At 45.1% G+C, this 27,384-nt stretch overlaps 1 protein-coding gene across 3 annotated transcripts; it reads right to left on the reverse strand.

Annotated features, from left to right (window-relative positions):
- Window positions 1–490: 490 nt before the first annotated feature.
- On the reverse strand, window positions 491–21,743 carry lamb4 (laminin, beta 4). Of its 3 annotated transcripts, none has more exons than XM_035798085.2 (35): window positions 21,454–21,734; window positions 19,287–19,335; window positions 18,203–18,360; window positions 16,557–16,692; window positions 16,166–16,239; window positions 15,850–16,038; window positions 15,583–15,646; window positions 15,241–15,455; window positions 14,972–15,092; window positions 14,630–14,818; window positions 14,243–14,398; window positions 14,028–14,140; window positions 13,788–13,867; window positions 12,820–12,976; window positions 12,546–12,677; window positions 12,277–12,462; window positions 12,023–12,135; window positions 11,777–11,897; window positions 11,501–11,672; window positions 11,188–11,331; window positions 10,530–10,761; window positions 10,183–10,340; window positions 9,837–10,061; window positions 9,503–9,720; window positions 5,908–6,004; window positions 5,392–5,761; window positions 5,129–5,289; window positions 4,783–4,985; window positions 4,436–4,639; window positions 4,196–4,340; window positions 3,882–4,089; window positions 3,653–3,788; window positions 3,334–3,504; window positions 3,062–3,215; window positions 491–2,914 (listed from the first exon to the last, which is right to left on the reverse strand). In XM_035798085.2, the coding sequence occupies exons 2-35, from the start codon at window positions 19,309–19,311 to the stop codon at window positions 2,775–2,777; spliced, it is 5,367 nt and encodes a 1,788-aa protein (XP_035653978.1). In that variant the 5' UTR covers window positions 19,312–19,335; window positions 21,454–21,734; the 3' UTR covers window positions 491–2,774. The 3 variants fall into 3 exon arrangements, 2 of the variants coding, with proteins under 2 accessions (XP_035653978.1, XP_035653977.1); XM_035798084.2 differs by having other exon boundaries at window positions 492–2,914; window positions 19,287–19,338; window positions 21,454–21,733; XR_004829153.2 differs by having other exon boundaries at window positions 2,765–2,914; window positions 3,062–3,183; window positions 19,287–19,338; window positions 21,454–21,743.
- Window positions 21,744–27,384: the final 5,641 nt, after the last annotated feature.

Below are 27,384 nucleotides of genomic sequence, written 5' to 3' on the forward strand. Positions count from 1 at the left end.
CTTACGGGATTGTGAAATGGTCCTCTCTTAGATACGAACCCCCATCTATACCTACTCATCTAGAACAAAGGACATTTCTCCACCAAGGCAGGAAGCTACCCTATGTCCCTAGGCACAGGTAAACCAGGGGGTACATCTAGGTACTGAAGCCATGCTACTAATTTACTATACTGGAGGGAAATAAGGCAAAGAGTGCCTTGAACAGTGAGTTTCCCCTCCACCAAGCGGAACTCAAAAGTATGTGCCACCACCACCACATGTACCACCACCACAACCACATGTACCACCACCACCACATGTACCACCACCACATGTACCACCACCACCACATGTACCACCACCACCACTACATGTACCACCACCACCACATGTACCACCACAACCACATGTACCACCACCACCACATGTACCACCACCACCACATGTACCACCACCACAACCACATGTACCACCATCACATGTGCCACCACCACCACCACATGTGCCACCACCACAATATGTCCCACCCTGTTATTGGAGCTGTCCATTGAATCTCAAATTGTAACTTTTTCCCTTGTAACTTTCCTGTATGGTTGTTGGTAATGACAGGCTAGCACCAAAGACTGAACTATCACCTACGGTGAATAACCTACCACCATAATTATAGAACTCGGTATGTTGCTGCAAAAGCTCAGAGGGCTGGAGAAGAAACAGGCCAGATGTCCTAATTCAATTACCTGTGAGAAGACAGAGGGGGACTGTGGGAACAGATTCAATAAGATTTTTGAGTCAAAGAAACTAGACCATGTTCACATCCACTAGGCACATTAAAGAAAGAAAGAACTGATTGACCGCATCACATGGCTTTGAAAACATACTTGTGGTATTCATGAACCATTCCTTGTTTTACTGCTGAAAATAACAAAGACGTATGATACCTGAAGGGACATGCGACTAGTCTTGCAACACAGAAAAGGGGTCTCGTGCAAAAAATAAATGTAGGCCTTCGTTAAATGACACTAATACAGTGAACGCAATCTCTCATTCTGAAATAATTCCTAATAATCCATGGTAAGAAATACCACTGACGGGCTAAACATAGCACAATCTGTCCATTCAAGAACAGACAAACGCAACTAAAAAGCCTCAAAAGGTTTAAAAGGTTCTCAAATAACCACCGCCCTCCTCTGTAATTAGTTGCATCACACGAACCAGTGGCAACCTTCAATCAGGCAGCGCAATCAGTGGTCTGTGAATTCCTCCCGTCTAAAAACACAACCAGGGGGCAGGGAGGGGATTCGGACCCCCAGTCTGTGACACATTCCCGGGGGTGAGTGGACTGACTGTGTCCTGGGAGGAATGGGATGGAACTCACCACTCACTAGGATTTGAGCAAACAAGAGCCCTAGCGATTGTTCATACGCATTCCGTCCATGTCCACGCGTTTACTTTGATGAAAAGCCATATCATTTCTACCTGTGAGGTACCCGGTTTTTATTTCATACCAACATTCTGCAACTTCATTTGACTTTTGGGAGAAACGTATAATTCAATGCTACTATGTAAATACTGTAGCCTGGCTCGAGATCTGTTTATGCTTTCTTAGCCAACTCCTCTCTGTCGTGTTGTTTGTCTGACAGTCAGAAGAGTTGGCTAAAGCATATACAGATCTAGAACCTGGCAATAAAGGCTGCTAACTCAGGTCAATTGTATAGAGCACAGAGTCTTACTGAAGCAAAACAAGCATGGCAGTCAGCCATTAACAGCTGGATGGAAATGACATTAGTAGTAAGTGGTGTGTTCTCCTCACCACAAAGCATGGTCAATGAGCTGGAAAGAGGTAGAGAGAGAGAAAGAGGTAGAGAGAGAAATAGGTAGAGGGAGTAAAAGAGAGGTAGAGAGAGTAAAACCGAGAGGGGGGTCTTAAAGTGGATGTGGGGGCTTAATGCAACTGACATCTGGGATTTTACACGTCAATTACAAAATTGACAATGTTCATTTAATGCCCAGCTGTACAAAAGGCAAAGAGAGAGTGAACATTCCGGGCCAGAGTAGTGACAAATGGACGCATTCCAAACCCAGCTGGGACCCATTCCAAACCTGAGAGTGTGTTAAATCTCATCACATCCTAAGCCAGGCTGGGGGCAACATTGGTTCAGGCCAATAACAAGCTCAAAAAAGACCTGTCAAATCTTACAAAGAGGTCTACTTCCACCAAAGACCAGGGTACAAACTGGAAAATGATTGGAAAGAATGTAGATGCAGAGTAGAGGTAGAATGTAGAGGTAGAATAACCTGAAAAAGGTCAGCAAGAAAGCTTTCCTCCTTTTTTCACATTAGACCATGTAAGCAGATAAGTAGGTCAGGTTGGTAAAATAATAATGCATATTACAAGATAAAGTCAAGAACGAGCACACAAGAGCCTTCTCTCTCAACTGTCAGTTTCATGATCACCAAACGCCTCCCTGTGGAGCATTAGGAGAACTACACTCTCAAATTCAGCCGCAAAACTCAAGAGCTTTTTATTTTATTTTATTTAACCTTTATTTAACTAGGCAGGTCAGTTAAGAACAAGTTCTTATTTACAATGACGGCCTATCCCGGGCAAACCCTGGCGACCCTGGGCCAATTGTGCGCCGCCCTATGGGACTCCCAATCATGGCCTGATGTGATGCAGCCTGGATTCGAACCAGGGACTGTAGTGACACCTCTTGCACTGAGATGCAGGGCCTTTTGTGGCGCAGCGGTACAGATGTCTGTGACCCTGAATCATCTCTTGATCCACCTTGGGGGTGTTAGGAGGTACAGTTAATGTAACCATCCACACGCGCAGCAATCTCCTTTTGGAGGGCTTCTACCATCTCCAGCAACATGGCAACCTCCTTGGCCTTGTCCTCTTTGTTTCTGATGAAGTCTTGGATCTTTTTCTCCAAGTCTGAAGCAACAAAGAGAAAATGAAGGCCATGATTAGTCAATTCTTTGAAACAGGTGTGTTACTGCTGGTGTGGAACAAAAGCCTGCACACCCCGTGGCTCTCCGGGATAGGAGTTGGATAGCTCTGTTTTAAAGTCCTGAGACTTACCGTCAATTTGTTGAAATTTTTCTTGGACGTCTTTTGCAACTTTCTCTGCCTCCACAGTAATGTTCTTCAGGCGTTCGTTGGCCACTTCATTATTGGTCTGGTTTGTGTTTCCCGTCTTTAGCCTATCAAACAGCGCAGTCACCTTGTCAAGCCCCTGGCAAATAAGTCAGAGGAGGACAAAAACCCATACCTATTTAACATTATACTCACACTATCACGACATCGCACCAAAGTGGTAAGTGAGTAGTGGTTATCAAGTGGAGACAACGTACCTTCTCTGCGTCAGTAGTGGCACCTATGGCTGCATCTGCATCAGCTTTGGCCTGCTCCACCTGCTCTCTGTTCATCTCGGTCTTGCTCTTCAGAACCTCAATCTCCTCCAGCATCTCTGGAGTTCTAGTAGAGTTCAAGTTAGTCTCTATGTTGTTCAGTTTCTTCTCAATCTGAGGGCAATGACAAATAGATCAAGTTATGAGAAAGAGTCTGATGGATGTTTAGACTAATACAAATACGCACCAGCGGGAATGGGTAGAGAGACAGAGAGAGAGAGAGAGACAGAGAGAGAGTCGGAAGGTGTTAAGAGAGAATGACCTCTTTAATCATCTTGTCCGCCACGCCATTGCTTTCCTTAGCCTTCTCCAGGTCTTGCTCGACCTTGTCCTGTGTATTCTCAGTGTCCGTCATGGTTTTCTTGATATCCGTAACATCAATACCCCTGGTTCTGTCCCTAATGAATTGACAAACGTGGTACGAATATGCTCATTTAGCCTGCAGGTTTGTACAATGTGTTACGCGTATAAAAAACATGGTACTGGCTAACCTGATAGCCTGAGCTTTCTCCAGCAGGTCCTGGGCTGTCTTGGCTTGGTCCTTCAGTTTTTTCAGATCCTCCTTGAAATCAATGAAGTTGGTCAGCACACCCCGGATGTTCTGGATCATGGAGCGGATGTCGTCCGGAGAGCCCGGCAGCTGGATGGCCAGAACAACCTTGACCAAATTCTCTATGTCCTCTGGCGCCACCATCTCATCTGTTAGCAGAGAAGTCGGCCACACAAGTCAAGTCAACAAATCACATTTTTAAGGGATCTTTACATGGAAAGTTCAAGCTTATATCCAGCCAACAATCACACTGACCTGTGAGGTAGTCTTTGACCCTATTGATGAGGTCCTTGGTGTCATTCTTCTCCTTCTTAAACTTCTCCTTGCTGTCAGTGATCTTCTTCTGTAGCTCCTTTGCCTGCTCATGAGTGCCTTGGGTCATCTGTTTGGCCTCATTGATCTGAACAGGAGAGATTGAGACTTGTGTCATATACTATTGTGTATTAAATATATATTTTTCCATTTTAAAGCAGAAATAAGTATTTGGGAACATGCCTTGATCTTGGAGTCCTTTAGTTTTTGGAGCAGGTCGATAAGGTCATTCTCTACTTGCTCAGCTGTTTTTGTGGCATTGTGGCTCACAGGGAAGCTGCCCTTGCACGTAGGACCCCCACATTCTCTCTGTCCCAGGAAGTCTCGACACAGCGCACCCCCACACTCTGATTTGGAGCATTCCTCATCGCCTGGGCCTCCACAGATCTAGGAGGAGCCAAAGAGTGTAACATGGTTTATATCCTGACTACCAAAATGGTGCTGGCAACAAGTGAAACAGACTGCCATTCACGCTAACACATCACTCGATTGATGCATGCAGTGCAAGCACTACAATAAGAGACACTCACGTTTTTGTTGAGTTTGGCCACACTCAGAGCCTTGACCTTCTTCTCCAGCCCCTCCATGTCTCCCAAGATGCTGCAGCTGGACAGATGGTCTTTGATTTCCTGCCGTGTGTCCATGGAGTTCTCCAGGGCCCTCTCGGCCTCCTTCACCTTCTTCTCATCAGCCATGAAGTCTGCATGCTGCTTCCGGATCTTCTCCAGGGCCTCTGGATCCGCATCAAAATAAAAGTCCACACGAATCAGAAACCCTTTACATTTGATCACATTACATTATATAGAGTTGCTCTCTACACACAGTGAAGTTACAGTGAATTCCATTTTATTTTGTAAACAATATGGCCCTATGTACCCTGCATTTCTTTTAGATCTAGAGTTGGAGCCTCGCCGATTTTGTTCCTTAAGTTATCCAACAGCATCTTGAACTCGTGGTGGATGTTGTCGATCTCAGTGTTCAGAAGAGATGATGAGTCCACGATGATGGCGTTGGGGTCTATGGAGTCTTTGAGCTTCCTGTGAGGACGAAAAATGTGTACAGCTCCAAGATTACTGCTAAACGTACAGTGTAAATCAGTTCACCTCATGGCTCAATATTCAGAAATGCTGTTTACATACGAGATTATGACACATAGCTTCTCCACGTCTTTCACCCGAGGTAGCGATCTCCCTGTCAGGTTCCCCAGATAGTCCAGCTTGGAGTGCATCTCTAGCATTCGTTGCAACTGACGACTGTGTCCAGGCTCCAGCTGTTCGCCGTGGGGAGGGATGAAGGTGCGCATCCTCTGGGCGGCACGTTGGACGTCGGTGACGTTGTCCGCCCACAGGACGGCACAGGGGTGGCACGGGAGGCAGGCGGGGAAGACTTGGTCATACCCAGGGGCACACTCATCACAGAAGATGCCCATCACACCAATGCGGCACAGACACTCACCCGTCAATGGGTTGCAGGCGGGGCGGTCGGTACCCTCCATGTTACAATCGCAGGCTACGCAGACGTGATAAGGAGGGAAGGGACAAGTGTCAATCATTATTCTTTTACGGTGAAACACTATTGTCTCTCTTTGTGGTGCTAGAATCTAAAAGATCCAATACTTAGCCATTTGTCAATAATCACTTTTGGCCACAACTTACAAACACACTGCAGGTCAGGGTTCCCAAAGTGATTTTCCCCACACTCATCACACTGTCTTCCTCCAAACTCAGTACGACACTGGCAATGACCAGTCACCTAAAGAGTCAAATATGAAGACTTATATAGTTCGGACAAACACATATCTCATTGTACCTTGCTTTGACATAGAATAGTATAGAACACTGTCAGGTCCATAATTATTGGCAACCCTGATAAAGATGAGCAAAGAAGACTGTATAAAATCAATAACACAAATTCTGAGCTATATTGTATGCTACATTTTATTATTGTTATTTTATTGTACACTAATACAATTGCTCAGATAAAGGGATTTTGTTTAAAGGGGAGGTCCAGTCAAAAACGTGATTTCTCTGTGTTTTATAGACTCTGAGCATACAAAATAATAGTAACACTCGTAGTATCAAGTTGCACCCCCTGCCTTTTGTCCTCAGAACAGCCTTAATTTGTTGGGGTATGGACTCTTCAAGGTGTCAAAATATTCCACAGGGATGCTGGCCCATGTTGACTCCAATGCTTCCCACAGTTGTGTCAAGTTGCCTGGATGTTCTTTGGGTGGTGGACCATTCTTGTTACACGTGGGAAACTTGAACATGAAAAACCCAGTGGCGTTGCAGTTCTTGACACAAACCGGTGCGCCTGGCACCTACTACCATACCCCGTTCAAAGGCACTTAAATCTTTTGTCTTGCCCATTCACCCACTGAATGGCCCACATAAACAATCCATGTCTCAATTGTCTCAAGGCTTAAAAATCCTTCTTTATCCTGTCTACTCCTTTTCATCTAAAATTATTTAAGTGGATTTAACAAGTGGCATCAATAAGGGATCATAGCTTTCACCTGGATGTTCCTAATGTTTTGTACACTCAGTGTATATTTAAGCAATAAGGCACGAGGTGGTGTGGTATATGGCCAATATACCACGGCTAAGGGATGTTCTTCGGCACGACGCAAAGCTGAGTGCCTGGATACAGCCCTTAGAAGTGGTATATTGGCCATATACCACAAACCCCAGAGGAGGAGCCTAACGGGAAGGATGTGTTAGCTGTTTTTGGCAGAGAGGAGGGGGAAATCTCTGTTGTTGGTCTATTAACTTATAACACCTGGTGAAGAAAATGAAACCCAGCCAAACAAACTGAAATTGCAGGCGGTCTTTTCAAACAGAACATACACTAAAAGTGCATTATCATCATTTTCACAATGTTATTCCAACCTCAGCGTGGAAATATACACTGAGTGTAAACAACAGGAACAATGAATGTTCAACAGGAACTGACCAGTTGAATCCAGGTATGATCCCATTATTGATGCCACTTTAAATCAGTGCAGATGAACGGACGGAGACAGGTTAAAGAAGGATTTTTAAGCCTTGAGACAATTGAGAAATGGATTGTGTGTGTGTGCCATTTAGGCCATTATTTAAATGTCTTTGAACGGGTTTATGGTAGTAGGTATCAACAGTCGCTCAACAGTTTCCCGTGTGTTTCAAGAATGGTCCACCATCCAAAGGACATCCAGCCAACTTGACACAACCTTGTAGAGTCCTTGACCCAATGAACTGAGGCTGTTCTGAGGGCAAAAGGTGGTGCAACTCAATATTAGGAAGGTGTTCGTAATGTTTTGTACACTGTATATAAAACACAGGAAAATCGTATTTTTGACCTCCCCTTTAAACAAAATCTCTCTTTGAGCAATTGTATTAGTAAACTATAAAATATAATTTCCCCAAACAATGTGGAGCATACAATATAGCTCAGTATCTGAACTATTATTTTATGCAGTCTTTTTTGCTCATCTTTAACTTCTTATGGCTGCAGGGGCACTATTGAGTAGCTCGGATGAGAGGTGCCCAGAGTAAACGGCCTGCTCCTCAGTCTCAGTCGCTAATATATGCATATTATTATTAGTATTGGATAGAGAATACTCTGAAGTTTCTGAAACGGTTTGAATGATGTCTGTGAGTATAACAGAACTCATATGACAGGCAAAAACCTGAGAAGAAATCCAAACAGGAAGTGAGGTTGGTATATTTTCAACCCATTCCCTATTGAAATCACATTGGGATATGAATGAAGATTCACTTCCTAGGGCTTCCACTAGATGTCAGCTGTCTATAGAAACAAGGCTTCTACTGTGTTGTGGGACTGAATAAGAGGGGAATGAGTCAGCTTACTGGCAGAGAGCCATTTCCTGGTCACACGCATAGCACATGATATCTTCCTGCGCTCCGTTCCTCCTCAAGACACAAAGCAATTTTCCGGTTGGAACTTTATTAAAGATTTATGATAAAAACATCCTAATGATTGATTCTGTACTTAGTTTGAAATGTTTCTTCGACTTGTAATATAACTTTTTGAAGTTTTTGTCGACCAGAACCAGATGTACCAAACAAACTAACAAAAGCAGCTAATTGGACATGAATAACTGACATTATCGAACAAATCAAGCATTTATTGAGGACCTGGGATTCCTGAGAGTGCATTCTGATGAAGATCATCAAAGGTAAGGGAATATTTATCATGTAATTTCTGGTTTATGTTGACTCCAAAATGGCGGCTAATTGTATTATATTTCTGAGCATCGTCTCAGATTATTGCATGATTTGCTTTTTCCGTAAAGTTTTTTAAAAATCTGACACCGCGGTTGCATTAAGGAGAGGTATATCTATAATTCCATGTGTATAACTTGTATTATCATCTACATTTATGATGAGTATTTCTGTTGAATCGATGTGGCTATGCAAAATCACTGGACGTTTTTTGGTACTAGTGAACGTAACGCGCCAATGTAAACTCAGATTTTTGGATATAAATATGAACTTTATCAAACAAAACATACATGTATTGTGTAACATGATGAAGATCATCAAAGGTTAGTGATAAAAATTAATCTCTATTTGTGCTTTTTGTGACTCCTCTCTTTGGCTGGAAAAATGGCTGTGTTTATTCTGTGGCTTGGTGGTGACCTAACATAATCGTTTGTGGTGCTTTCACTGAAAAGCATATTTGAAATCGGACTCTGGTGGGATTAACAACAAGATTACCATTAAAATGGTATAAGATACATGTCTGTTTGAGGAATTTTAATTATGAGATTTCTGCTGTTTTGAATTTGGCGCCCTGCACTTTTTAACAAGGTTGCCAATCATTTTGGACCTGACTGTATACAGTTGAAGTCGGAAGTTTACATACACCTTAGCCAAATACATTTAAACTCAGTTTTTCACAATTGCTGACATTTAATCAGAGTAAAAATTCCCCGTCTTAGATCAGTTAGGATCACCACTTTATTTTAAGAATGTGAAATGTCAGAATAATATGTCAGAAGTTTACATACACTCAATTAGTATTTGGTAGCATTGAATTTTCCAAGCTGTTTAAAGGCACAGTCAACTTAGTGTATGTAAACTTCTGACCCACTGGAATTGTGAAATTATAAGTGAAATAATCTGTCTGTAAACAATTGTTGGAAAAATGACTTGTGTCATGCACTAAACTTCCCGACTTGAACCGCATCTTTATTTATCCATTATCCAAGTATGTAAAATGAAGTGCTAGGGAGTATAGAGGCCATGCCTTGTCACAGTGGTTATTGAAGGAGTTAGCAGGGTCACATTTGCACGGTTGGCACCCGGACTCTCCCTGAATGTTCCAGAAGCCGGTGGCACACTCGTCACACAGCGTGCCCACCGCGCCCGCCCGACACGGGCACTGACCCGTCAGCGGGTCACAGAAACACGGGCTGCCCAGAGGGCACTGGGTCACATCCGTTCCCTGCCGGTCACAGGAGCACTCTGGGGAATACGCAAACAAAAATAAAGACCGTAAAACACACATAAATAGCCACATATCATATCCAAACAGCCATGAGATTTGATGACGATTTTGATACTGTGTGTCCCTGCTATACCTTTGCAGTCCTGGGCCAGTGCGTCTCCATAGTAGCCAGGCTTACAGCTCTGACAGCGGGGTCCCTGGGTGTTGTGGAGGCAACGCAAACACTCGCCCGTCACACTGTCACACGCGTCACTGTCAGCAGGGTCGATGTTGTTGTTACAGAGACACTCTTCGCAGCCGCCACCCGGCGCGGTCAGGTCGCCGTAGAAACCAGCGGAGCAGGCATCGCAGCGGAGACCTGAATGGAATGTGGGCGGGGAGGGAAACGTGGTTCAAAGGTCAGTATTGAGCAGTCAAACTAGCCAGTAGTTTTCATCAAATGTTGAAAAGAGTGCACATGCAGAAACACACAAACACACCTGTGTGTCCAGCCAGGCAGTCACAAGTTAGGCTACCAGACTCTGGGCCCTTGTTGCAGGTGCTGGCAAAGAACCGTCCACTGGACTGAGTGTCAGGACACAGACAAGGCTTACAGGGCTCCCTGGAGACTGGGTCACCAAAGTAACCCTCCACACAGCTGGAGCAACCAAACACACAACATTCAATTGTTCAGTCTGATTGACACTGTGTGCACTGCACACTGGCAGATATGTGACTGTAGAAAGAATGATAATCAGAGGAGTCGGCACACGTAGATATGGAACCAGGCTATAGATATGGGTTGATTCTAATAGGGAAATGAATAAACGAATGAAAGGGCCTTCACCTCTCACAATTGTATCCGGTGGAGTGCTCCCTGCAGTCCAGGCAGGCTCCAGTGTCCTGGTCACACAGTTCAGCCAGGCCGTTGCACTTACAGGGCCGACACAGTGGGAAGCCGTAGTACCCAGACAGGCAACGATCACAGCGTCGCCCGCCCACCTCCATACGACACGGACACTGACCTCTGACCTGGTCACACAGCTCCGCCACTGCACCGCGACGGTCACACTCACAGGCTGGAGGAGGGGAGGTGGGATGGAGAGAGAGAGAATATCTTCTCTTGTTCAGGAAAAGGTTTGGTCACAATCAAAACACAACAAAGACCTCACAGCATCTTTTCAAACACACACACACACACACACACACACACACACACACACACACACACACACACACACACACACACACACACACACACACACACACACACACACACACACACACACACACACACACACACACACACACACACACACACACACACACACATATATATACACAAGGCATGGCCTCTATACTCGCTAGCACTCCATTTTACATACTTGGGTAATGGATAAATAAAGATGCGGTTGAAGTCTGGAAGTTTAGTGCATGACACAAGTATATATATATATATATATTATGGTATGTAACCATAGGAAGCCGTTGTCATGGTGACATACGTGCACAGCCGTTGGGTCCGAAGCCGAAGTTCAGGGGGGCGCAGGAGTCACAGCAGCGGCCAACCACGTTGGCCTTGCACTCACAGAGCCCTCCGAATTTACTGCAGTAGGGGCCATGAGAACCCTGGATGTTACACCTGCAAACTGGAGACACAGGTGGCTTTTTTCAAAGTCTCTTACCTTCGCTCAGGGCTCAGAGCTCAGAGCTAGCTGAAAACAAGTGCTGATTTCTGTTGCCAGAATAACTATATACCCACAGTGTACACTGTGATAGCGTAGAGATGTTGCTTAGTGTAGGCCAGGCTTTACTCACGCATGGCACCGTTGTGTATGCGAGCCGACAAGCTTCCAATGAGGCCATAACACACATCAGGCAGGGTCTCCTGCTCAGCAGCCAACTCAAAACAGCGGAATCTTCTGAACGAGTCCAGCTCACTCTGTGAACAGAAGTCCTGCACAGACTCCATCTTAGGGATCAGACCCATCTAGAAACAGGAAGTTGATGGGTTTAACCAGGGTACCTCAGAAGACTACATCTCCCATGACAAATGATATTCTGATAGAAATGATAAGGCGATGGTATTCTCACTGAGTCGACGAGGGTATGTGAGCTGGACTGAGGGTTAGAGTTGGGCTGCTTCCTAAAAGTGATGTCCACATAATATCTTCTTCCCGCGTTCAGACACACAGGCGTATCCAAAATGGCAACCCTGGGGACAAACACACAATCATAATGTTGTCAGACTTAGGGGTAAATACTGCACAATTCACCTCGGGTGTGACCTCAGGTTGATATTGGTGATATACTATGTTAATGAGTGCAGTTGTCTTTTACCTGGCAGCCCCAGGTATGGTGAGGGTTTTCTCCCCTTTCGGGCTAGTGGGACAACCTCCGTCACCAGCCAATAATGGAACAATGCTCACAGAGGCCATCCAGTCATCTGGCGACTTCAGAGACCAAAGTAAGCACAGTGTCCAACTTTGAGGGCACAATAAATATAAGCTCAAACTCACACAGAAATGATTTCACACGAAGACACATCAACACTTACAGTGTGTTTCCATGGTTTCAGATTTCGTTGCCCTCACCTCTGGTTCATAGCGGATGACTAGATGGTAGTCGATGGACGCTGGGAGGTTGTCCACAGTGAACCTAAGCCCAGCACCATCCAGGACCCGCACGAATCCTGGGCCGGTCCAAGTGATTGGTACATCTGGTGTCCTCTCCCGGGGCACAATCTGGAGGGCTGAGCCTGGGTCCAGGGGAATGGACCTCTGATGGAAAGAAACCCAGTGTTAGTTACTAATTAGTACTATGCCAGTACTGTGTAAGTAAGGTATTGAGCCATTGCTAGTACCTGTCCCTGTCTTCTCCTCCTGGCTTGTCTTTTGCTTCTCCTGGTCAGGACCAAGCGGCCATTTTGATATTTGATGTCATAGCCCTGCTGTCTGTAGTATTCCTCACACACAGGCAGGTCGGTGGGTTTCAACTGGGGGAGGAACACACACAGACATCAACTTAGTGTTTTTGAATTGCTGCCAAAATCCAATATCAAAAGTTTGACACTGAAGCTTTCCATCCACAGCCATTTTCCACAATGCTGGAGGTCAAATGTCATACTCAGGCCTCACCAGAGGGGAGGAGCTTTTTCCCTCCAGTGGGGCAGCGTTCTCTGCCTCGTACAGGTAGTAGTCTAGAGCAGCCAGGAAATGTCCCGGGGCAGGATCACCACAGCTCCGGCCCACCATGTTTGGCAGGCACTGACACTGGCCGTCCAATGAAGAGCACCTGTGGACATAACAGACAGGGAGATACAGCCAATCAGGTTGGACAAGGGAGCAAGACAGAACATGCTTAGCCTGGGGTGTATTCTGTTTCAGAGGTGAAACGTTCAGAATGTTTACATAGAAATGTATTGAGTAGGACAGATGGGATTGATGAGGAGTGTTTCACCTCACTGAAAAAAAAAACAGGTGCTACGTCAGTTAAGTGAAGTAAAGGTCTAGTGTGGCCTAGGTATTCTAGTGGTCTAGGCAGCTGCTTCCAGTGCACATGTACTGCTGCTGGGTTCAAATCTGTCCCACTGCTATTTCGGCACACTCTTCTCCATCTTTCAGCTCTGTCCAAGACATATATATAACTTTTGTTATTGACCAAATACTTATTTTCCACCATAATTTGCAAATAAATTAATTAAAAATCCTACATTGTGATTTTCTGTCATCTCTTTAAGTGGGAGAACTTGCACAATTGGTGGCTGACTAAATACTTTTTTGCCCCAATGTATGTAGATATTCCATAAAAAATCAGCCGTTTCCATCTACAATAGTCATTTACAACATTAACAATGTCTACACTGTATTTCTGATACATTTTATTTTATTTTAATGGACAAAAAATGTGCTTTTCTTTCAAGAACAAGCACATTTCTAAGTGACCCCAAACTTTTGAACCGTAGTGTATATATATAGTAAGTAACTGTATAGATTTCTATGAAATATGACCTATAATGAATTAAAATATGAGTGAAATTGTGAGATTTTCACTGGACAGCCACTTTAAGAAGTCATTATGTACTGTACAATGATGTTTTACACACGTGCTGCTGTAGGCTCCTCCATGGTCACAGTCACAAGGTGAGCAGGTGTGTACAGTGTTCCCCAGACCCCAGTAACCTGGCTAGAGAGAGAGCGAGACAGCAAGAGCGAGATAGAGTGAGAGAGATCAATCAGGTCGTTGGTGGCAGTAAGTTTATGGTGAGAGCTAAATCAAAATAAATGTGGCAGAAAGAAGCAACTCCATCGCTACAACACTGGTTGTCATGGACACATGATCCTACCAGACATTGGTCACACAGGGGTCCCATGGCGAGGCGTTGACATACACACTGGCCCGTCACCTGGTCACATGGGTAGGGGGTCAGGACACTACCCAGGGAGTTACACCTGCATCCTAAACACAGAGGAGCAATCAGAGAGAGGGGATGAACCACAGGGAGGCCAGCATAGATATAGAATGAGTCAAGCAGATCTGGCTCTTGGTAAAGATTCTTACTCTGGCAGCCAGTGGGGTCCTCCTGGCTGAACCCGTAGAAGCCAAATTTACAGCGATCACACCTGTCCCCCGCCACGTTCTCCTTACACACGCAGCGGCCCGACACGGGGTCACACAGGCCGTTATCCAGGGACCCCGTCAGGTCACAGTCACATGCTGGAGCAGAGGGAGCCAATGAGATCCACCGTTAGAACAGGATGGAGAGAGATTGAATGACGTCATCGTTGCACAGCTTCATGTAGGATGACATCACTGCAGGCGTCTATTGACTGCACTTCATGGGAGTAGTACAAGACTTACAGGGACAACTTCATATAAATCATTGGCAGATTATTTGCCAAGACCAAAAACCCAATCTAGATCTAAACCTGCTAGAAGCTGACTTACAGATACAGCCCCGAGGGTCTTCCATGGAGAGCTGGGGGTCCTGATAGAGATAGGGTCGGCAGCGTTCACACTGGGGACCCATGCGGTCGTGTCGGCAGCCGTCACACACCCCCCCGCTGACCCCCCCACTGGCCTGGTACTGGTCTATGTCGAAGTGACACGTCTCCGAATGACCGTGACAGTTACACCCTAAGTGAAGAAACAAACACCAATGTAATACTTATACGATGTAATACACTCCCAATTATACTATTTTCCACATAAGCATCTCGGGTTTGAATTCCAGTCAATTCATGCATAAACACCAGTCAAATAGTAAATAGCCCATTAAAAGTGCATTACTTCTGCAGACATGTGGGTCAGATTGGGCGGCCGGCCTCCAGGGGACATCGTTGTAAAAGTCCTGGCATCTCTCACAGTTTGTGCCCACAGTGTTGTGTTGGCATACACAGCGCCCGTGAATCTAAGAGAGCAAGATCAGAGATATACGGCGGTAAACAATACTCGAAGAAACCAAAAGAGAAAGAAGAAGAAAAAAACCCGTTCAGGATTCAATGTGGCCATTATGGATACAGTACAACTGCTACATTCCCTTTCTGCGCCATTCTCACCACGCCAGGCTCATTTAAGACGTCACCCCGGGTGCCATCCACGGGCATACACATGCTGGCATGGCCATTACAGAAGCAGCTGCCGCGCACCACCATTTCGTACAGGGCATAGTAGTACTTCTCCTGAGGGTTCCTCTTCTTCCGCCCCAGTAGGGTGTCACCCAGGGTGAACAGATGGGTGAAGTTGACCCGCAGGTTGGTCAAGGTGATCTGCTCTGAAGGGGAGAACATTTCAAATGGGTGAAAGTGTGTGTGTGTTTTTATTTTTAAAATATATGTATAATTCTACATTGTTCCACCGATGGTAATAATGCAATGAAAAGTATGGGAGCTGTGTCTAACCTTGAATATGGGGAGCATATGGGTTCTCTATGTCAAAGCTTGGATCTAGAGCCTTCAACACCACCTGCAATGGAATCACAGATATGTGCCATAAGTTTGGTTATTGCGTTTTACATGTGTGTGTGTGTGTGTGTGTGTGTGTGTGTGTGTGTGTGTGTGTGTGTGTGTGTGTGTGTGTGTGTGTGTGTGTGTGTGTGTGTGTGCCACTCTAGATAAGTGTCTGCTAAATGACCAAAATGTGAACGCGTGTGTGTTTTTGTATCTCGCCTCTCCGTCAGTAGATGGCTCTGAGGCGGAGTATCTGCTGTCGCAGACGACGTCATCGGTGCTGTCAGCAGGCCCCTGTGAGACCCCAGGGAAGTGGGAGGCACAGTCCTCAGCAAAGTAACGGAACACCTTCCAACTGTACCCGTAGTCTTTGGACCTCTCCACCAGCATGGCGGCAGGACGGAAACTCTTCAAGGTCAACAAAAGGAAATATTAGCACACCGCAGGAAGTGGCAGTGCAGACAGAGCGAAAATGGTTAAGAACACTGTGTTATGGTTTGGCTGTGAGAGGTCTTAGACAAGGGGTGTTAGATACCTTGAAAGTGAGGACGAGATGGCTGAACTGGAACAGAGTCTCCAGATCCAGCCGGATACTGACTTGATGAACCCCTACAGTTATGGATGGATAGTGGTATCAGTGAATGTTGTAAGAATACATTTACTGGTGTCAAGGACAAGGTCTTTTGTATCAGGTGTAGTCCAAAAGTCCCTAAAAAGGGATTTCCCATAGCTGTCATCGTATAGCTCTAGCCGAGCCATTCTTAAGGTGTTGGAGCATTCTTGCTCACCTCTTGATATGATCCGACTTGGTTTAAATACATGCGTCAAATACTTTCAAGTGATGCAGTTCGCCCTGTCGGTACTCAGGCTAAAGCTCACCTCAAAGGCCTGGCTATCATACAAACAACATCTGGAGCGAGACCCACCGTTCTCAGACTGCCACCACTTCATCTTGCGCTCAGGGCCAAAGGTGGTGATGACGTTCTCAATCTGGTGGCTGTTTTGGTTGTTGTAGAGGTTGTAGGGCTGCCTGGAGTCACATTTGAAACACTTCTGCTCATCCTGAGAGAGACAAAAAGGGACATTTTCCATTTTGTTACTCAAAATAAAAGAGTGGTTTTACACATCTAATTGGTTTGTCATGGCAACAACTCCAATAACTGAGTGAGCGATTAAGTTGCAGTTTTTGTTCTACAATTAGTTCTTAACTGCCCCCCAAAAAAAGGAGGCAGTATTTTACAAACAAACGTAACTTATAAAGCCATAAGACCACAAATCATACAAAAGTGTATGGAACTTCCTTGCGATGGTAGGCGTGTGAGGACAAGGATTCACAAACACTGGAATAATCCCATTAAATCAACTCAGTCAGACAAGGTATGAACCAGAGGGCACCTTAAGACTCTACAGTTGTTCACAACTGTCAATCGGTAGTTAGAGAACAACATTTGTCATGCATCTGTTCTGACTAACTAATAAGAAATTGAATCAAATAAAATAACCAAAATGAACTAGAAAATGACATGCAAAAGAGGAACACACCCCACAAACCTATCACCCTGTCAAGGGAGAACTGGGGGAAGAGCTGCGAGAGAGAAAAGGATAAGTAGAAGGAGGGACAGAAAGTGAGAGAGAAAGGCAGAGTGAAAAAGACAGAAAATTGAAGGGGAAGCAAGAGGACTATACACGCAATCATCATAGCGAGAGCAGAAAAATTAGTCCCAGAGCATGTTCAGGGAAAAGACAGGTAATGACCTATAAATGTAGCAGATCAAGACACGTCTGCAGTATGAGGCATTTTAAGGGCGAGCCACAGAGCTGTCAATCAAACGGAGAGAGTTGTTCTAAAACAACACTTTATATACTATTCTAACCTTCAACGTCTGGCTTAAAGCCTGTTGAAATTCTGTAAATAATACTGACCAGGTTTGGGTATGTTACTTTCGAAATGTAATCAGTTACAGTTACTAGTTACCACGTTTTTTCAAAATCTGATAGTTACTTTTGGATAATTTTTTCCCTTAAGAGGCAATAGAAGACAAAAAGGATCCATCAAACGCCTTTGGTTTGTCATCATAGCGGTCGCTGACTTGTGGTCAGACTCACCCAGGTGAAATAAACTTACACTTGCAAACTTTTTCAATGCTGAGCCACATTTCATAGAGAAAACTAAGGCGTCAATGTATTTATTTTTTCTCGCAAACATCCTTTTTGAATTTAAAAGTAATCAAATAAGTAATCATCTAGTTTTGTAAAGTATCTGTAATCTGATTACCGTATTTGTTGCTGGTAAATTCACTGATGAACGTTACAGTTTTTTGTAATCAGGTTACATGTAATCAGTTACTCCTCAACCCTGGTACTGGCAAGCCTGATGTCTTTTTGAGTGGGATCACAACTATAGTACCTGCACGCGTTTGTCAATCTGTCTGTCTGCGTTTGTGGAACATCTCTGTTAGGACATTACTACTGTGTACAGAAAGACAGGTAAACATATGGAGACAACACTGCCTTCAACACCACGTCTCTACTTTGTATTTAGGAACGGCGCACCACAGAGCTAAGTCCTGACCTCCAGGTATCCGAGGATGCAGTAGTTCTGGGGCCCGTTCCGTCCACAGGTGGAGGAGGCGGAGAGCTGGGCAGCGCGGCCCACCATCAGGTCCCCCAGCTGGGGGTGGCAAGAGTTGACATCACAGTCTTCCTGGAGGAGGGCCCCGGGTACCAGCACTGGAACAGAGAAACTGAACTGTCAGAGGCGTCAAGAAAGTAAAAATGTTCGAATCCTTTTCTTTCGCTTTAATCTGTTTCGTGTTTGTTTATAGATGATAGATTAACACTAAATGTAAGACAGGATTCCGAATGAAAAAGTATGATGTCAAGGCTGCACTATAATAGCTAGATTATGGAAGATAATATTATGAGCATTGTGCTATTTGTTTTGGAAGGGTTTAAGCCCTATGCTCACAAATGAACAGCATAGTGAACGAGACAAAAGGATAGACGATTTGACTATAATTACAGTATGTGTAAGCTGTCCATATGTAAACATTACAGGTCATTATTAAAGACTTGTGTGCTGTTGATTATATCCAGACACTGTGATCATACACAAGCCAGATGTTGTTCTTCTTTTCATTTTCTAAGTAAACATTTTAAGTAAATTACAAATTGTTTTAAAGACATGCAGTCTTCGATGGGGCCTTTACAAAAATACATATTTTATTCAACAGAAATAAAAACGAATTTTAAAAAACTAAAATAATACAACTTCATAAGACGACCAAAGTCACTTTTTATAACACTCAACATTTCTACTTGACAATAGTAAAGTTGTCCATACATGACTGAAATGATATCCACCATTTTGAATATTAGGGAAAATATGCTAATAAAAATGTCTCCCGCTAGACAAAGCAAGTGCCAGCAAGTGGAAGTATTCTCCATCGGTGTGCAGCAAGTGATCACACGCTTGTGGAAAAGAGGACTCATGGACTATAATGGCAAAGAGATTCTTCCTGCCAAAAAACAAGACAGTTTAATCCTGCCCCTGTTGAAACAAATAGCTCTGAGGATCTGTTTTTTCCCTTTTCTGCTACATGTGATTTGCCTGTCATCAATTCAAATAGTGCCAAAGGAAGGTGCATGCGACTTACACACGAGCAGGAACAGAGAAACCATCCTGCAGGTCGTTGGCTGCCAGACCTACTGAGTGGTAGAAAACAACCCAGAGTGTGAAAACACAATATATTTCCTAGATATTACTGCACTGTTGGAGCTAGAAACATAAGCATTTCCAATAAACATTGATTTGACTTTGAAGACAGAGTCACCATGTTCAGTTCACTTGGACCCAGATTAAGCCTTTTCCCTGACAAAGAAGCAACACTCAATAGAGATGCTCTAATGGAGGTGCTATTTAGTCCAAGAATGAACAAGGGTCCAGTGAACCAGGCCAAAGTGGTTATCACTGTCAAGGAGAAGGGAGGGAGAGGGTCTGTCAAAATGTAATTAGTCAGGTCTTGGTCATAGGTCAGACATTGAACAACACATGAACTGCTGAAATGAACAGAGTTTTTTTTATTTTTAAACAGAGACTTGGAGTGGAGAGTTCATGTTCTGGACCTTTCTACCAGTACAAGTAGGTGAGGGTATTCACGTTATCACAGATAAATCAAGGTTTCACCAACATGCTGATAAATAGGTCCAGACATGCTGGGCAGGCCATTATTTTGGCTATCATGGCTATGCCCATATAGGATGACAACGCCCCCATCCACAGGACACGAGTGGTCACTGAATGGTTTGATGAGCACGAACATTATGTAAACCACATGCCATGGCCATTTCTGTCTCCAGATCTCAACTCAATTGAACACCTACAGTATGAGAGACACCAAATGATGGAATTACTCGTGGATGAATGGTGTCACATCCCTCCAATAGAGTCCCAGACACTTGTATCTATGCCAAGGTGCATTGAAGCTGTTCTGGCTCGTGGTGGTCCAACACCCTATTAAGACACTTTATCTTGGTGTTTCCTTTATTTTGGCAGTTAACTGTATATTGTAACAGCAAGATAATCCTGCAGCAACAGGATTTGAACGTTTAGTCCAAAAGGTTACTTGATCGGTGGTTAGGCTATTAGCTGGACAAAAGTAGGCTGCATGAAAAGTGCAATGCTGTTTAACACATGAAACTGTGTGTTAGTGTGGGTTTTCAGTGAATTTATGTAAATCATCTGCATTTGCTGCAGCGCAGGAAAATTCTCAACACCAGAAGAGTGATCAAATGAATAATCCTAAACCACCACATGTTTAGGCAATGTATTGTAAACACAACGTGGCTGCAACAGTCAAGTTTACACATACCACAGAAGCCATTTGCTTCATCAGGAAATATTCCGATCGTTCTGGTGATGTGATATTAGCTGGGCTGCAAATGCCTGTTGGTGGTGTGACTGATTTGACCGTCTCCCTAATTGTATGGGCTACTTTTCTCACATCGTGGGTCGTATAGCCAATTCACAATGGGAGACTTTCAATGCATGGCAGCAAAATAATACGCCCCAGGGGACTACATTGGAATGTTCAATGCCGTATATCACTGTTCCCTGCAAAAGTGAACCCTCAAGGGAGGAATGAACCTCAATGGGAATGTATGGGCCTCAAGAGATAGTATGAGGATTTACTCTTAGGCTATGCTTCGACTTGCATCGTGGAACCAATCCATACAGTAACTCAAATCTCAGGTGAAAAACAGTCGCTAGAATTTAACGTAAAGCCAGCTCACCAACATAATGGAGCTGACATTGCCTGAATGCACATCAAAACAGTCATTTAACATCACATATAAAAGATTGTTGGCAATAACGTAGGTTTTAATGGACAGTATACTGTAGAACAAAGTATGTAGATATTTCCTCGGGCATTATGTTATCGCTAATTGCATGAAAACAGAATATGGTTTTCCATATGATCTTCTCCAACAGCGAGAATCGAATGAATGTCCCACAAAAGCCCTCACAGAGGCAGTGAAACGTCTTATCTCAAATACATCACACCAAATGACTGCCAACAACTCAGGAGAAAATAGTATGAAACCTAGATTTGAGATCTATGGGATACCGATATTTGATAAGTGATCTACTGCACCAGATTTGCCTCAAGCCAATTTCCCAATAGAGTATCTGATAAAAAAGAGGGATGATTCAAGAACAAAACGCATGTCCCATTCAAAGCTTATTACAGATCAGTATCATAAGATCGGTGCAACGTTACAGTAGCTTTCTCATATCATAACGCAGACAGTAGTAGTACTTACAGTATGAGCAGTCTTTCCTGTACGCTTCCAGAATCAGCGCTTACCTGCTCCAGACCCTGACTGTGATTAGAGCGGTAAATGACATGGAGTCTCAGCATGTAAGAGCACACCTGAGCACCATACAGAGAGAAAGAGGGAGAGAGAGAGAGAGAGAGAGAGAGAGAGAGAGAGAGAGAGAGAGAGAAAGAGCAGGCCAAACGAAGCCCTCGGGTGTGCAAGTGAAGGAGAAGAAGGATTAGGTTTCATTCAAAGCTGACACATCCCTCTCTGAGTTATAGCTGAGGTACAGTACAGCAAGGGGGAGGGATTTACCTGGACAAAGACATGGAACACAGAGTGCACACAGAGTTACTGAGGTATGCTCACCTTCCCTGGATGTAGTACAGTATGAGTTACTGAGGTATGCTCACCTTCCCTGGATGTAGTACAGTATGAGTTACTGAGGTATGCTCACCTTCCCTGGATGTAGTACAGTATGAGTTACTGAGGTATGCTCACCTTCCCTGGATGTAGTACAGCATGAGTTACTGAGGTATGCTCACCTTCCCTGGATGTAGTACAGCATGAGTTACTGAGGTATGCTCACCTTCCCTGGATGTAGTACAGCATGAGTTACTGAGGTATGCTCACCTTCCCTGGATGTAGTACAGCATGAGTTACTGAGGTATGCTCACCTTCCCTGGATGTAGTACAGCATGAGTTACTGAGGTATGCTCACCTTCCCTGGCTGTAGTACAGTATGAGTTACTGAGGTATGCTCACCTTCCCTGGATGTAGTACAGTATGAGTTACTGAGGTATGCTCACCTTCCCTGGCTGTAGTACAGTATGAGTTACTGAGGTATGCTCACCTTCCCTGGCTGTAGTACTAGTACATTCTAGTTTCTTTACTTTTATGTTGGTGTGGTTCCCAATCAGAGGCAGCTGTCTATCGTTGTCTCTGATTGGGGATCATATATAAGTTGTCCTTTTTCGTTTGGGTCTTGTAGGTAGTTATTTTCTGTTTAGTGTCTACACTTGACAGGACTGTTTCGGTTTTCACTCTTTGTTATTTTGTTCGAGTGTTTTGAGTAATACATTTATCATGAACACTTACCACGCTGCGCTTTCTGACGAGAGACGTGACAGAACTACCCACCACAAAAAGACCAAGCAGCGTGGTCAGGAGGAATGGACGTGGGAGGACATTTTGAATGGGAAAGGATCCTGGACGTGGGAGGAGATCCTGGCTGGGAGGGATCGCCTCCCATGGGAGCAGACGGAGACAGCAATTTTACAAGGGGTGGGGCAGCACACAGGGAGATTGGCGGAGACAGGGTTTAGACCTGAGCCAACTCCCCGTGCTTACCGTGGGGAGTGTGTGACTGGTCGGGCACCGTGTTATGCGGTGATGTGCACCATGTCTCCAGTGCGCAGTCACAGCCCGGTGCGCTATATTCCAGCTCCTCGCATTGGCCAGGCTAGAGTAACCATCCAGCCAGGACGGGTTGTGCCAGCTCTATGCTTGAGACCTCCAGTGCGCCTCCATGGCCCAGTGTATTCGGTGCCTGCTCCACGCACCAGGCTTCCAGTGCATCTCTCCAGTCCTGTGAGACCTGTTCCGGTTCCACGTACCAAGCCTCCAGTATGTCTCCCCAGCCTGGTAAGCCCTGTGGCAGCTCCACGCACCAGGCTTCCAGTACGTCTCCTCAGTCCGGTGAGACCTGTTCCGGCTCCACGTAAGAAGCCTCAGTGATGATCCATGGTCAGAAGCCTCCAGTGATGATCCATGGCACGGAGCCTCCAGTGATGATCCATGGTCCGAAGCCTCCAGTGATGATCCATGGCACGAAGCCTGTAGTGATGATCCATGGCATGAAGCCTCCAGTGAAAATCCATGGCATGAAGCCTCCAATGATAATCTATGGCCCGGAGCCTCCAATGATAATCTACGGCCCGGAGCCTCCAGTGAAGATCCATGGCACGAAGCCTCCAAAAAAAATCATATTTGGAAGCTTTCGAAATAACATGCCTGGTACAATATTCAAATCATAAAAGGAATACTGCCACCTGCTGGACAACATCAAAAAGTTTTTGTTCTTGGTCCATGGCCCGGAGCCTCCAGTGATGATCCATGGCACGAAGCCTCCAGTGATAATCCATGGCCCGGAGCCTCCAGTGATGATCCATGGCACGAAGCCTCCAGTGAAAATCCATGGCACGAAGCCTCCAATGATAATCCATGGCCCGGAGCCTCCAGTGATGATCCATGGCACGAAGCCTCCAGTGAAAATCCATGGCACAAAGCCTCCAGTGAAAATCCATGGCACGAAGCCTCCAGTGATGATCCATGGCCCGGAGCCTCCAGTGATGATCCATGGCACGAAGCCTGTAATGATGATCCATGGCACGAAGCCTCCAGTGAAAATCCATGGCCCGGAGCCTCCAATGATAATCCATGGCACGAAGCCTCCAAAAAATCATATTTGGAAGCTTTCGAAATACCATGCCTGGTACAATATTCAAATCATAAAATAAAAAATTAATACTGCCACCTGCTGGACAACGTCAAAATGTTTTTTTCTTGATCCATGGCCCGAAGCTTCCAGTGATGATCCATGGCCCGGACCCTCCAGTGATGATCCATGGCCCGGAGCCTCCAGTGATGATCCATGGCACGAAGCCTCCAGTGATGATCCATGGCCCGGAGCCTCCAGTGATGATCCATGGCACGAAGCTTGTAGTGATGATCCATGGCACGAAGCCTCCAGTGAAAATTCATGGCACGAAGCCTCCAATGATAATCCATGGCCCGAAGCTTCCAGTGATGATCCATGGCCCGGAGCCTCCAGTGATGATCCATGGTCCGGGCCTCCAGTGATGATCCATGGCAAGCCTCCAGTGATGATCCATGGCCCGGAGCCTCCAGTGATGATCCATGGCCCGGAGCCTCCAGTGATGATCCATGGCACGAAGCCTCCAGTGAAAATCCATGGCACAAAGCCTCCAGTGAAAATCCATGGCACGAAGCCTCCAGTGATGATCCATGGCCCGGAGCCTCCAGTGATGATCCATGGCACGAAGCTTGTAGTGATGATCCATGGCACGAAGCCTCCAGTGAAAATTCATGGCACGAAGCCTCCAATGATAATCCATGGCCCGAAGCTTCCAGTGATGATCCATGGCCCGGAGCCTCCAGTGATGATCCATGGTCCGGAGCCTCCAGTGATGATCCATGGCACGGAGCCTCCAGTGATGATCCATGGCCCGGAGCCTCCAGTGATGATCCATGGCACGAAGCCTCCAGTGAAAATCCATGGCACAAAGCCTCCAGTGAAAATCCATGGCACGAAGCCTCCAGTGATGATCCATGGCCCGGAGCCTCCAGTGATAATCCATGGCACGAAGCCTCCAAAAAAATCATATTTGGAAGCTTTCGAAATAACATGCCTGGTACAATATTCAAATCATAAAAGGAAAAAGGAATACTGCCACCTGCTGGACAACGTCAAAATGTTTTTTTCTTGATCCATGGCCCGAAGCCTCCAGTGAAAATCCATGGCACGAAGCCTCCAGTGATGATCCATGGCACTAAGCCTCCAGTGATGATCCATGTCAAGAAGCCTCTAGTGATGATCCATGGCCCGGAGCCTGTAGTGATGATCCATGGCACGAATCCTCCAGTGATAATCCATGGCCGGGAGCCTCCAGTGATAATCCATGGCACGAAGCCTCCAGTGACGATCCATGGTAAGGAGCCTGCAGCGACGGTCCCCAGTCCGGAGCCTGCAGCGACGGTCCCCAGTCCGGAGACCGCAGCGACGGTTCCCAGTCTGGAGCCTCTGGCAATGATCGGTGGTCTGGTTTCTCTGGCAATGATCGGTGGTCTGGTTTCTCCGGCGATGATCGGTGGCCCGGTTCCTCCAGTGAAGGTCCAAGGACCTAGTTTCTTTATTTCTATGTTGGTGTGGTTCCCAATCAGAGGCAGCTGTCTATCGTTGTCTCTGATTGGGGATCATATATAAGTTGTCCTTTTTCATTTGGGTTTTGTGGGTAGTTATTTTCTGTTTAGTGTCTGCACCTGACAGGACTGTTTCGGTTTTCACTCTTTGTTATTTTGTTCGAAAGGTTAGAGTAATACATTTATAATGAACTCTTACCACGCTGCGCTTTGGTCCATGCCTTCTGACTAGAGACGTGACAATACCATTTTTTTCACGGATCAACTGCAGTACCCGCAGACCACAGGTTGGAAACAATTGCAGTAAAGCATATATTTTAATTGTAAAAATGTGCCTGTATAGTTTTCTAAAAAGTTTTCTTGGATGTACGTATCAAGGTATTGAATAAAGGTGGTTAATTATGAGCACATCACTTTACATTTCAAATCACTCATTCTTCACTGAAAGTTTGACCTACAGTACAGGACACAATACAGTGCACAGCACAGTACTACAGGTATCCCCATTAACAAGTTTCAAACGGACAAAAACTGTAATGCCGTATTGTAATTGTAATGCAAGTTCAATGACAAATATGTCACCATTGCACCATGTCTTTTTCCCCCTACTTTAAAACGCTTTCAGATTCTTTATGCAATGAAAAGCGCTATAAAAGCCTCATAAATTAAATGACCACTTTTATCTTATGTATCATTAGACTAGTTTGGCACAGAGCACAATGTATAACATTATATTACAAAAAAAGGCGACCTACAATAACATCCTGTGGAAAGTTCAGTTTGTGGTGAAACACAGTATATCACTGAGAGGTAAGGTTTCTCTGCGGTGTGCCCTCGGATGTGTGTTCTTAAATGTCCCGGCTGAAAGAAACTCGTCACAGTAAGTGCATGTGTGCCGTTTCTCCCCCTTGTGAAATAGCAGGAGCATTCTGAGACCCCGAGGGTGACGGTATCCCTTCCTCACATTCAGGGTATTTACGTGGTTTCTCTGCTGTGTGAATGAGCAGTCTTTGCGATGTTGAACGCTTCAGCACACTCCTTACAAGAGAATGACCTCTCTCCTGTGCCTTTTAACATATTAACCTTCAAGGAGCCACTGTGTCAATGTTCGACCGCACTCTTTGCAAGAAAAGGATGTCTCCCCTGTGTGAGTGTGGCGGTGTACAGTCAAATCTCCGACCTGTTTGAAGTTTTTTTTACCACGCTGAAGTGTTCGACTTAACATGAACTTGTTTATGACTGGCCAGCTAAGTGAGGCTAAGAATTTTTTCCCACCCTCCTCACAGAGGCGTGACTTTTCTGGTTTGGGCTTGTGTGTGTGTGTGTGTGTGTGTACCGGTGCCTCTGAAGACCCTGCAGAAAAAGTTCTTCCCACACTCTTCACAAGAACGGGGTTTGATACCAGCACGTTTTGACTGACGCTCTTGCAATATGGACAGTCATGTGCCTTTTTAAGAAAGAGGTCTACACAACGCATCATCCGGGGAAAACTACCTGCCCTCCAGGACAACAACACCACCTGATGTCACAGGAAGGCCGAAAAGATCATCAAGGACAATAACCACCCGAGCCACTGCCTGTTCACACCGCTGTCATCCAGAAGGCGAGGACAGTACAGGTGCATCAAAGCTGGGACCGAGAGATTGAGAAACAGCTTCTATCTCAAGGCCATCAGACTGTTAAAACAGCCATCACTAACTCAGAGAGGCTGCTGCCTACATTAAAACCCAATCAGTGGACACTTTAATAAATGGATCACTCGTCACTTTAAACAATGCCATTTTAAATAATGCCACTTTAATATTGTTTACATATCTTATATTACTCATATCACATGTATATACTGTATTTTATACCATCTACTGCACATTGCGGCTGTGGTGTTCTTACATCAAGTTCTCTTGATAGATGGAGGGAGATGCAGTCTAATTTTCTGTCTGGTGAAAAAAGACAAAACTATTTGTGAATAGAAGAAAATAGAATCGAATAAGG

The sequence above is a fragment of the Oncorhynchus keta genome, chromosome 22 (assembly GCF_023373465.1).
Source record: "Oncorhynchus keta strain PuntledgeMale-10-30-2019 chromosome 22, Oket_V2, whole genome shotgun sequence".
Lineage (NCBI taxonomy): Eukaryota > Metazoa > Chordata > Actinopteri > Salmoniformes > Salmonidae > Oncorhynchus > Oncorhynchus keta.

Excerpts from the sequence above, each read along its gene's own strand:
- lamb4 (XM_035798085.2), bottom strand. The coding sequence starts at position 19,311 with ATGGTTTCTCTGTTCCTGCTCGTGT. Across the intron at positions 14,399-14,629 it reads AGACCCTCGGGGCTGTATCT|CATGTGACTGTGACCTGACG; the intron begins GTAAGTCAGCTT and ends CCTCTGCTCCAG. Across the intron at positions 11,332-11,500 it reads CATACACAACGGTGCCATGC|TTTGCAGGTGTAACATCCAG; the intron begins GTGAGTAAAGCC and ends CTGTGTCTCCAG.